Source organism: Schistocerca cancellata, chromosome 5 (genome assembly GCF_023864275.1).
Source record: "Schistocerca cancellata isolate TAMUIC-IGC-003103 chromosome 5, iqSchCanc2.1, whole genome shotgun sequence".
Lineage (NCBI taxonomy): Eukaryota > Metazoa > Arthropoda > Insecta > Orthoptera > Acrididae > Schistocerca > Schistocerca cancellata.
The window spans coordinates 103443432-103455830 of NC_064630.1; the positions used below are offsets into that span (position 1 = coordinate 103443432).

Below are 12399 nucleotides of genomic sequence, written 5' to 3' on the forward strand. Positions count from 1 at the left end.
TTTACGTATTGTACAGCAATTACGGCGCCTTCCATGACCACCAGCGGCGTACGTCGGCCCCACATAATGCCACCCTAAAACAGCAGGGAACATCTGCCTTGCTGCACTCGCTGGACAGTATGTCCAAACACGTGTCCGTCGATTGTCTAGTTGAAGGCATATGCGACACTCATCGGTGAAGAACTTGATGACAATCCTGAGCGGTTCATTCGGCGTGTTGTTGAGCCCATCTGTACCGCGCTGCATGGTGTCGTGGTTACAAAGATGGACTTCGCCATGGACTTCGAGAGTGAAATTGCGCATCATGCAGCCTATTGCGCACACTTTGAATCGTAACACAACGTCCTGTGGCTGCACAAAAAGCACTATTCAACACAGTGGCGTTGCTTTCAGTGTTCCTCCGAGCCATAAACCGTAGGTAGCGGTCATCCACTGCAGTAGTAGCTCTTGGGCGGCCTCAGCGAGGCATGTCATCGACAGTTCCTGTCTCTCTGTATCCCCTCCATGTCCGAACAAGATCGCTTTGGTTCAGTCCGAGACGCCTGGACACTTCCATTGTTGAGAGCCCTTCCTGGCACAAAGTAACAACGCGGACACGATCGAACCGCGGTATTGACCGTCTAGGCATGGTCGGACTACAGACAACACCGTGTACCTCCTTCCTCGTGGAAAGACTGAAACTGATCAGCTGTCGGACCCCCTCCGTCTAATAGGCGCTGCTCATGCATGGTTGTTTACATCTTTGGGCGGGTATAGTGACATCACTGAACAGTAAAAGGAGTTCCGGGAACCGGGGTGATGCAAAACTTTTTTTGATGTATGTATTTGGTAGAAACAAACAAAACATTCATTTGCAAAAGACGGAATGTTTTTATCTGTATGATAAAGCAAATGACTGAAAATACCAATAACAGCCATTTCACGTTCAGAGCTCTTTTGTAGAACCACATTTAAAAATCTTCTATTCCCTCCTTATCGGCAGTGTTTGAGTTCCATGTATTCTTTAACAACCTTTCTACAGAATGATTCGTTCCACGGAATTCTATGCTAGAGTAAACCAGGTTGTGACGCGATCTCGTACATGTTATCATCCATAGTGTCTACGATTTTGTATTATCTGTAACTACGATGACGTATCATTTCGTGGCAAAACTTACGTGTACTTCGCCTGTATGGAACAGGGCAACGTGAATAACAGTCTAGTATCAATACTGAAGAATAGCCAGGAACTTATAAAAAAGCCGAAAACTTTCACAGGACGTCCCAATGGTAAACGCCCATAAATACTTAAATTAAGCAACCTGAACTCTGAAGGTGTACTACGACATAAATACGGCTGTTCGTCCTGAGACATCCACTACGGACAGGAACCTGACTGATACTGCATCTGTTAGGTTGGTGCGTAAGTTCGTAGCGTTTTTGTTTTGCGTGTTGGTATTCCGGTTGCTATGGGTCGATTTGTAAATTACAAAGTTTTATTTTTATTTCACAGTTGCTATCTGTGTTTACATATAGTTATTTTGTCGTTTGGAGATGGGGAATGGAGCTGTGGCTGCTCTAAAATGGAGTGCCAAGTTGAGAAATCGGAAAATTTGCGACACATTCCTCTGTTTCAGTTCAGTAGAGGTGTGACACCAGCAGAGCAGCCTGACATATTTGCACCATATGTGGGGATAATGTCATTGGACAGAGCAAGGCAATAAAATTATTTTCTCGTTTTAAGGAGGATCCTTTTAACATTACTGACTCAGCACGATCAGGAAGACCATCGCGGTTTTATGGAGATCGTTTAAACGCATTAATGGGCAATGATCCACGTCAGTATAATCGAGAAAACTGGAAAATGGGATGAACTGCTATCATTTCACCATCGTGCGACGTTTTCATGCATTGAGCAAGGTTCAGAAATAAGGTGTATGGACACCGCATGCTCTAAGCAAAAATCACAAAAATCAGTGGGTTTCAATATGTGTATCTCTGCTTGCTCCTCATCCGTTGACTCGTGAACAACACCGACCATTCCTCTCGTGTGTTGTTATTGGTGACGAGAAATGGTGTCTTTAACCTAACATAAAAAAGAAAGGAATGACTGATCCCAAACAAAGCAGAAACTCCCTCTACAAAGACCTGCGCTCATCCACAAAAGATAATGTTACGTATCTGGTGGAACAGCAACGATGTGGTGTGCTACGAGTTGCTTCCCCCAGGTGTAATCACCACTGCAAACATTTATTATCAACAACTGAGACGTGCTTCAGATGCAGTTCAAGGACAACGACCAGGAAGCCTGCGTAAAGTGATGCTACTCTACTACAGCCTCCGCCCACATTCTCCTAGACTGACAAGAAACGCTATACAGGAGTCATTCCGCACCCAACTTATTCACAATCTTGCGCCCTTAGATTTTCACCTTTTCCATACTCTGTCGAACAACCTTGCAGGAGTTTCCTTTCCGGATGACAATGCGCTCTGAACATAACTCTACTTCTTCGCCTTAAAACCACGTGGTTTCTACATTCGCGGAATCTAAAAGTTACCCCAGCGTTGGCAGACTGTTGTAAAAAGTGAAGGACAAAATATTATTGATGAATAAAGTCTCTGTTATGCTCGACCGAGGCGTTTATTACACTACTGGCCATTAAAATTTCTACACCACGAAGATGACATGCTACAGACGCGAAATTAAACCGACAGGGAGAAGATGCTGTGATCTGCAAATGATTAGCTTTTCAGAGCATTCACACAAGATTGGCGCCGGTGGCGACACCTACAACGTGCTGATATGAGGAAAGTTTCTAACCGATATCTCACACACAAACAGTTGTTAACTGGCGTTGCCTGGTGAATCGTTGTTGTGATGCCTCGTGTAAGGAGAAGAAATGCGTACCGTCACCTTTCCTACTTTGATAAAGGTCGGATTGTATCCTATCGTGGTTTCGGTTCATCGTATCGCGACACTGCTGCTCGCGTTGGTCGAGATCCAATGACTGTTAGCATAATATGGAATCGGTGGGTTCAGAACGGTAACACGGAACGCCGTGCTGGATCCCAACGGCCTCGTATCAGTAGCAGTCGAGATGACAGGCATCTTATCCGCATGGCTGTAACGGATCGTGCAGCTACGTCTCGATCCCTGAGTCAACAGATGGGGACGTTTGCAAGACAACAACCATCTGCACGAACAGTTCGACAACGTTTGCAGCAGCATGGACTATCAGCTCGGAGACCATGGCTGCGCTTACCCTTGACGCTGCATCACAGACAGGAGCGCCTGCGATTGTGTACTCAACGACGAACCTGGGTGCATGGATGCAAAACGTCATTTTTTCGGATGAATCCAGGTTGTGTTTACGGCATCATGATGCTCGCATCCGTGTTTGGCGACATCACGGTGAACGCATATTAGAAGCGTGTATTCGTCATCGCCATACTGGCACATATCCCGGCGTGATGGTACGGGGTGCCATTGGTTACACGTCTCGGTTACCTCTTGTTCGCATTGACGGCTCTTTGAACAGTGGGCGTTACATTTCAGGTGTGTTACGACCCGTGGCTCTACCCTTCATTCGATCCCTGCGAAACCCTACATTTCAGCAGGATAATGCACGACCGCATGTTGCAGGTCCTGTACGGGCCTTTCTGGATACAGAAAATGTTCGGTTGCTGCCCTGGCAAGCACATTCTCCAGATCTCTCACCACTTGAAAACGTCTGGTCAATGGTGGCCGAGCATCTGGCTCGTCACAATACGCCAGTCACTACTCTTGATGAACTGTGGTATCGTGTTGAAGCTGCATGGGCAGTTGTACCTGTACACGCCATCCAAGCTCTGTTTGACTCAATGCTCAGGCGTATCAAGGCCGTTATTAGGGCCAGAGGTGGTTGTTCTGGGTACTGATTTCTCAGGATCTATGCACCCAAATTGCGTGACAGTGTAATCACATGTCATTTCTAGTATAATATATTTGTCCAATGAATACCCGTTTATCATCTGCATTTCTTGTTGGTGTAGCAATTTTAATGGCCAGTAGTGTAAAATTATGTAAAAACGCTACGAACTTTTGCACGAATCCAGTATATGCGTCCATAGCACGCAGACCCCTAGAAGGTGGAGCGAGTATACGTGTCCACAGCGCTGTGACAAGGTTGGCTCCACGTATAAAGACATCCACAACACCTGGGTAAAGATACGGAGTTGCATCTTAAGATGCCACGGAAATCAAATGGTAAATTATTTAGATAGGAAGTATTTGCTTGAAGTCATGCTGAATATGCTTGACAGGTGCTGCTGGATGCTAACATTGTGTGGTTTTCACGCAGCCGATCTTCAGCCAGCTGGACGAGTCGACGCAGAACCTGGTGCAGGGCCTGCAGCCGCTATGCATGGCGCTGATGATGCTGCTGACGTCACGCTTTGTGCTGCTGTGGCTCGTGGACGCCGTACTGGTAGTCATGGTCGTGATGGGCGCGCGCCGGCTGCGTGACAGTTTTGAAGACGATAAGGTAGGCATTCTGTGAGGCTGCCGATGCATCGACCTAAATAGTGTGCTTGACCGTTTCGCTTTTGTTACAGCTGCAAGGTCATGTTGACACTAATGACGATTTTGAGGAGCCAGAGGTAAATAAATCCTTCCATAGCCATCAGTTTTGAGACGTTCGGCCTCAAACCTAATATTACGTGGAACAATATGTCGGATGGCCCACTTAGATAATGCATGAAATGTAGCTGAAGGTGCTCTTTTATTGGTTCCATCGAGTAGAGGATAGGGGTTCACATCAGTAGACCACCGAGGCGATTAGTCTGTAATTCTATCCGAATATCCTATCTCTGGGAGCCAAATCATACGCAATAGTGCTCATGCGTAACAAATGGTTGCTTAAATTATTATATTTCAGTGATTGACATACAGTTCTATACGACAGCGATCATGCACTGAACAGATTTGTTTGACCAATTTCCCATTTGCTGTCCATCGTAGAATTTTTTTTTTTTTTGGGGGGGGGGGGGGGGGGGGAGGGGTGATCATCAGTCTTCTGACTGGTTTGATGCAGCCCGCCACGAATTCTTTTCCTGCGCCAACTTCTTCATCTCAGAGTAGCACTTGCAACCTACGTCCTCAGCTATGTGCTGGATGTATTACAATCTCTGTCTTCCTTTACAGTTATTGCCCTCTACAGTTCCCTCTAGTAACATGGAAGTCTTCCCTCATGTCTTAAAAGATGTCCTATAATCCTGTCCCTTCTCCTTATCAGTTTTTCCACATATTCCTTTCCTCTCCGATTCTGCACAGAACCTCCTCATTCGTTACCTTAGCAGTCTACCTAATTTTCAATATTCATCTGTAGCACCAGATCTCAAATGGTTCAATTCTCTTCTGTTCCGGTTTTCCCACAGTCCATGTTTCACTACCATACAATGCTGTACTCCAGTCGTACGTTCCCAGAAATTTCTCTCTCAAATTAAGGCCGACGTTTGATACTGGTAGACTTCTCTTTGTCAGGAATGCCCTATTTGCCATCGCTAGTCTGCTTTTGATGTCCTGCTTGCTCCATCCGTCATTGGTTATTTTACTGAGTTCCTTAACTTCATCTACTTCGTGACCATCAATCCTGACGTTAAGTTTCTCGCTGATCTCATTTATACAACTCATTACTTTCGTCTTTCTTCGATTTACTCGCAATCCATATTCTGTACTCATTAGATTGTTCATTCCATTCAGCAGATCACGTAATTCTTCTGCACTTTCACTCAAGATAGCAATGTCATCAACGAATCGTATCATTGATGTCCTTTCACCTTGAATTTTAATTCCACTCCTGAACCTTCCTTCTATTTCCATCATTGCTTCTTCGATGTACAGATTGAACAGTAGGGGGTAAACACTACATCCCTGTCTTACACCCTTTTTAAAAAAAATGGTTCAAATGGCTCTGAGCACTACGGGACTTAACATCTGTGGTCATCAGTCCCCTAGAACTTAGAACTACTTAAACCTAACTAACCTAAGGACATCACACACATCCATGCCCGAAGCAGGATTCGAACCTGCGAGCGTAGCAGTCGCGCGGTTCCAGACTGAAGCGCCTAGAACCGCTCGGACACTCCAGCCGGCACACCCTTTTTAATCCGAGCACTTGGTTCTTCATCGTCAACTCTTATTAGTCACTCTTGGGTCTTTATACATATTGCCCGTCTCTCCCTATAGCTTCCCCCCTATTTTTCTCAGAATTTCGAACATCTTGCACCATTGTACGTTGTCTATGGCTAGTTTCCAGGTCGACAGATCCTATGAACATGTCTTAATTTTTCCTTAGTCTTGCTTCCATTATCAACCGCAACGCCAGAATTGCCTCTCTCTCGTGCCTTTACCTTTCGTAAGGCCAAACTGATCGTCATCTAGCACACCTTCAGTTTTCTTTTCCTTTCTTCTGTGTATTATTCTTGTCAGCAACTTGGATGCATCAGCTGTTAAGCTGATTGTGCGATAATTCTCGCACTTGTCACGCTCTTGCAATTTACCAATTGGAATTTGTGATTCTTCCAGCTATCGCGTTTTCCATGTTGGATCGTCCATTAATTCACATGCGCTGCTCTTGCTGACGAGCACTATATCACTTTCTTGATCATCCGTCACGACTGTCCATGTAAGCTCACCAGAAATATATAGACACCCCAATGAGCACGCAGAAATGAATCGTTAAGCCTCAACAGATGGCACAGCGATTGAGTCACGTGCTCTGCCGCACTGCCTCTGCTTAACCATAGAGAAGTAGCTATCACTGAGACATTTATGTTTCAAGGGGACATTGTACGAAACATGGGTAAATGTAAGGACGTGAGAGAGCGACAGAAAGGGGCAACCATATTAGGCCGTGCCCATGGCCATACGGCAGTGGTTCCCAACTTTTCTGATACTATTACCCCTGAGTGCAATCAGATATTGGCGAGTACCCACCCCTCTCCCCCCACCATCAACAACATTAGCACCTAACTAAACTTTAGTATGAAAAATAATTTTCTTTGGACATTTTTTTGGTAGAATACAAATGATATTTAGTTTTCGTAGGTGTCTTACTAAACGCCGAAATAATGAGTCAATGAGACAACTGGTACCGCTTAATTCTAAAAACATCTTTCTTTAAATTCGTAGAAAGATAAAGTAATTCTCAGTGCATCGTGTTACCCACAACTCCTCCACAGAAATGGGAGCTAATTATCCACATTGATGATAGATACTTATTACAAAACGTGCTTCCTCTGCACCACTCCTCTCCCTAGTGACACTTGTTTCACTCACACTCCTGCAACCCCATTTTGAAATCAACCAAGTGTATACTACACCTGCTGCTTATGTACCATTAGATTCCTAAACTCCTCCCCTGAAATCATAGAAACTGAAAGACTTCAGGATGCCAATTGTTTGCGTCTGACCACTGCCGCACAACAATATAGTAGCCATTACATAATAACTGCTGTCTTGTCATCTCAGATCACATATTGTATCGATGTGAATAATGAAGCAATTTCTGCCCCTTTGTGGGAAATACACACAACTCGGAGAAGGCATACTGTCACAGATGGATGATACGAAGTACTTGTGCAGTAGGTGGAGTATTTGAGTAACAAGGAAGAATTGTTCATACATTCCTTTGAAAACCTGTAACCTCCCCCACATTGCCTCCCGGATTAATGCTAGTATTTGGAAATAAAAAATACAATTATTGGTGACTGGCGTCATCAGAATTACAGTTTTTCAAAATAGTAATGATAATAATAATGATCTTTTGAAAGTAGTTCACTTCTGAGACAACAACACTACTGAACTAGTTTTTTACTTTCTACAAAATTTCATTTTACACCTCAGGAGGTAAATATTCCCACGTTGGGAACCACTGCCATACGATGTGTGATGTTGCTGGATTTGGTGGTGTACCGCGGTGGACAGTTCAATGTGTCTACAACCAGTGGTGTAACACACGCGGCCATGAAACGCGTCAAAAAAGATCCTGGCAGAGGGACCGATGACGCTCCTCACGGCTTATGAATCAGAATCGCTATACCTTACAGGAACTGCTGCAGGCAGTGAATGGAAGGGCAGTCCATACCCATCCGTATGAGGGAAAACATTGCGATTTGAACTGCATTCAATGAGTATTTGGAGTCTGTCACCTCGCAAGAGGTAAGGCTGCCCGTCTTGAGTGGGCTAGGAAACATCCAACTTAGACTGTATTCGACTGGCCGAACTTAATGTACTCTGACGAATCACGGCGTAAGACTGCACCGAAGGCATGACGAAGCAGTTCATCCTGAATGTGTGCAAGTTCAGGTGCAAGACAAAATTTGGTCTGTGGTTTTTTGGCAGTATTTTTCTTATGGTCTGAGCCCACTCATTGAGATGACCACTAACATATGAATCAGCATGTTTATCTAAACATTCTGAATGATCAGGTGTTGTCTTTCAGTCAACATCTGCATTACGAGTACGCTAATAACACCCCTATTTTTCAAGACGATAACAGCGAAGTTCCTCGGGCTGGAAGAATATGTGACCGGTATTCCGAACACTCCCCCCTCCCCCCCCCCCTCCATTACATCTCGATTGGTCTGCAAAATCGTCTTACTTGAACCCCGTATAAAATTTATGGTACATTTTGGAAACGCGGGTAAAACGCCGACATCGGCAGTCACGCAATTTTGAGGAATTTCGCGATCAAATCCTCAGCGAGTGGATTAAGGTGGATGCGACTTAGGTGCATAACGTAGTGGACTCACTTCCTAACCGAATGCAGCTGGTTATCAACATTAAAGCGGAATTTTACCGTATTACATTATGCTCACAATGTTTTCTCTAGGGGTGACTAATTTTTTGTACATTCAGTTTAACACTTCGTAGTGGTGAAAAAATGCAAATTTTCTCTGCAGGTATTTGTTTCTTTGGCCATTTTTGTTTTACAGGCGTTAGGCTGGTGTTCAAGGCATGTTTCTGAACCTAATGTTGCGTATTCTAATACCTCTGACGTTATCTCAGCGTTTAGATACGAAAGGTTAAACTTAGAAACCTGCGATCTACCACGGTCTAATGTCCAAAAAACAAAAATTGCCAAGGACTTCATAATGAGACAGAACGTGTCGAAGCTGGTCATGTGTGTAAGTAGAAAAGCTCTGAAACTAACTGTGAGACTGTTGGCTTCAAACAGTTGATACCTTCAAAGCTAGATCGTAGCACGAGACAAATGTGGGATTTCCATACCCCTCAGGGAATTAATTTTTATGTGGGACACACGTCCCACTGGTCACGGTAGGGTTAATCTACCAGCAAGCTACATACTTTATCTTAAAAGATAGGTTGAAGGAAAGCAAGCATAAATTTTTGGCATTTTTGCATTTAGAAAAAGCTTCTGAATGTGCTGGATGAAATACATTCTCTGAAATTTGGAACTTTTCAACAATGTACAGAAATGAGGCTGTAATATAGGAATCGAAGGATATCAGACTGAATTAACAGTTGATCAGGAGTGAAACTGGGTTTTAGCCTATCCACGATGTTGTTCAATACGTGCACTGAGCCAGCTGTGAATAAAACCCAGGAAAAATTTGGAAAGGGATTTTGGTTCAGGGAGAAGATTGAAACTTCTTAGTTTAATTCTGTAACTTCTGAATTCAACCGAACCTTCTTAAACTGCTGAAGCTTCTTAGTCTTTACCACGAGATGAAGTTGCGGAGTGCAACTGAACCTACTGTCTCTGCTTTTTTTTTTTATCATTTCACTGACCAACAGAATTTTCCCTGACAAATACAACTCAAACTTATTGATTCATTACCCACAATATTCAAGCGCAACGCAGTCTGACTGCAAATAATTAACACAAAAGAATGGCCCTGGATTAAAAGGAATCCTAACAATAAGCCATACATTTCAAAAGTCACTTATCTCACAGAAAATCTTCATGACACGAAGTACCGCAAACGGAACAAGTAATCACTACAGCCAGCTAAATAAAAAGATTCTAACTACTAATGGGCATGTGGTTAGCGAAGGAAAGATTTTTTTGCAGAGAAAACAATGTATTTAGCAGATTTTACAAAAAAATGGTTCAAATGGCTCTGAGCACTATGGAACTTAACATCTGTGGTCATCAGTCCCCTAGAACTTAGAACTACTTAAACCTAACTAACCTAAGGACAGCACACACATCCACGCCCGAGGCAGGATTCGAACCTGCGGCCGGAGCGGTCACGCGGTTCCAGACTGAAGCACCTTTAACCGCACGGCCACACCGGCAGCTTCAGCAGATTTTACATTAACCATCTGACATCCAGTTCCAAAAATTATATAATCGTCAATAATTCCATTACCCAAACATTATCAGATACATCAATCATCATTATACAATCAATTTCCAACCAATACTAAATCTCCATGAAGGACACACGTCCAAACCTCCAACACTGCTAACTACACTACTGGCCATTAAAATTGCTACACCAAGAAGAAATGCAGATGATAAACGAGTATTCATTGGACAAATATATTATACTAGAACCGACATGTGATTACATTTTCACGCAATTTGGCTGCATAGATCCTGAGAAATCAGTACCCAGAGCAACCACCTCTGGCCATAATAACGGCCTTGATACGCCTGGGAGCCGGCCGCGGTGGTCTAGCGGTTCTGGCGCTGCAGTCCGGGAACCGCGGGACTGCTACGGTCGCAGGTTCGAATCCTGCCTCGGGCATGGGTGTGTGTGATGTCCTTAGGTTAGTTAGGTTTAAGTAGTTCTACGTTCTAGGGGACTTATGACCTAAGATGTTGAGTCCCATAGTGCTCAGAGCCATTTGAACCATTTGATACGCCTGGGCATTGAGTCAAACAGAGCTTGGATGGCGTGTACAGGTACAGCTGCCCATGCAGCTTCAACACGATACCACAGTTCATCAAGAGTAGTGACTGGCGTATTGTGACGAGCCAGATGCTCGGCCACCATTGACCAGACGTTTTCAAGTGGTGAGAGATCTGGAGAATGTGCTGGCCAGGGCAGCAGTTGAACATTTTCTGTATTCACAAAGGCCAGTACAGGACTTGCACATGCGGTCGTGCATTATCTTGCTGAAATGTAGGGTTTCGCAGGGACCGAATAAAGGGTAGAGCCACGGGTCGTAACACATCTGAAATGTAACGTCCACTGTTCAAAGTGCCGTCAATGCGGACAAGAGGTGACCGAGACGTGTAACCAAGGGCACCCCGTACCATTACGCCGGGTGATACGTCAGTATGGCGATGACGAATACACGCTTCCAATGTGCGTTCACCGTGATGTCGCCAAACACGGATGCGACCATCATGATGCTGTAAACAGAACCTGGATTCATCCGAAAAAAAAGACGTTTTGCCATTCGTGCACCCAGGTCCGTCGTTGAGTACACCATCGCAGGCGCTCCTCTCTGTGATGCAGCGTCAAGGGTAACCGCAGCCATGGTCTCCGAGCTGATAGTCCATGCTGCTGCAAACGTCGTCGAACTGTTCGTGCGGATGGTTGTTGTCTTGCAAACGTCCCCATCTGTTGACTCGGGGATCGAGACGTGGCTGCATGATCTGTTACAGCCACGCGGATAAGATGCCTGTCATCTCGACTGCTAGTGATACGAGGCCGTTGGGATCCAGCACGGCCTTCCGTATTACCCTCCTGAACCCACCGATTCCATATTCTGCTAACAGTCATCGGCTCTCGAACAACGCGAGCAGAAATGTCGCGATACGATAAACCGCAATCGCGATAGGCTACAATCCGACCTTTATCAAAGTCGGAAACGTGATGGTACGCGTTTCTCCTCCTTACACGAGGCATCACAACAACGTTTCACCAGGCAAGGCCGGTCAACTGCTGTTTGTGTATGAGAAATCAGTTGGAATCTTTTCTCATGTGAGCACGTTGTAGGTGTCACAACGGCGCCATCCTTGTGTGAATGCTCCGAGAAGCTAATCATTTGCTTATCACAGCATCTTCTTCCTGTCGGTTAAATTTCGCGTCTGTAGCACGTCATCTTCGTGGTGTAGCAATTTTAATGGCCAGTAGTGTATTAACAGCCTACTACCAGTCCTTCCCACCACAAAGTCTCTTAGCGAGGGCGCAGAGAGCTGTCAGTGATATTAATGCAGTCTAGAGCGCTGCCAACATAGAAACATATAAACAGGCTACTTACAAGATATAAAAACTAGAGCTTTTGCCGATGACGTAAATCTATCAGATATACAAAGGACGTGGAAGAGTAGTTGAATGGAATGGAAAGGAAGGTGCACTCATGCTTAGAAAAAACAAAACTCCATGAAAGACTAGAGGTTGGACGTTCATATCCAAAGGACATGTACATTAGTACGTTCTGCAGAAATGATTAGCACT

At 44.6% G+C, this 12399-nt stretch overlaps 1 protein-coding gene across 1 annotated transcript in view; it reads left to right on the forward strand.

Annotated features, from left to right (window-relative positions):
• LOC126188257 (uncharacterized) overlaps positions 1-12399 on the forward strand; it is a 317657-nt gene that overhangs the window by 126776 nt on the left and 178482 nt on the right. Inside the window, exon 5 of the mRNA XM_049929823.1 lies at positions 4320-4502. Coding sequence (XP_049785780.1) covers positions 4320-4502 — 183 coding nt within the window. The remainder of the gene's footprint in view (positions 1-4319; positions 4503-12399) is intronic.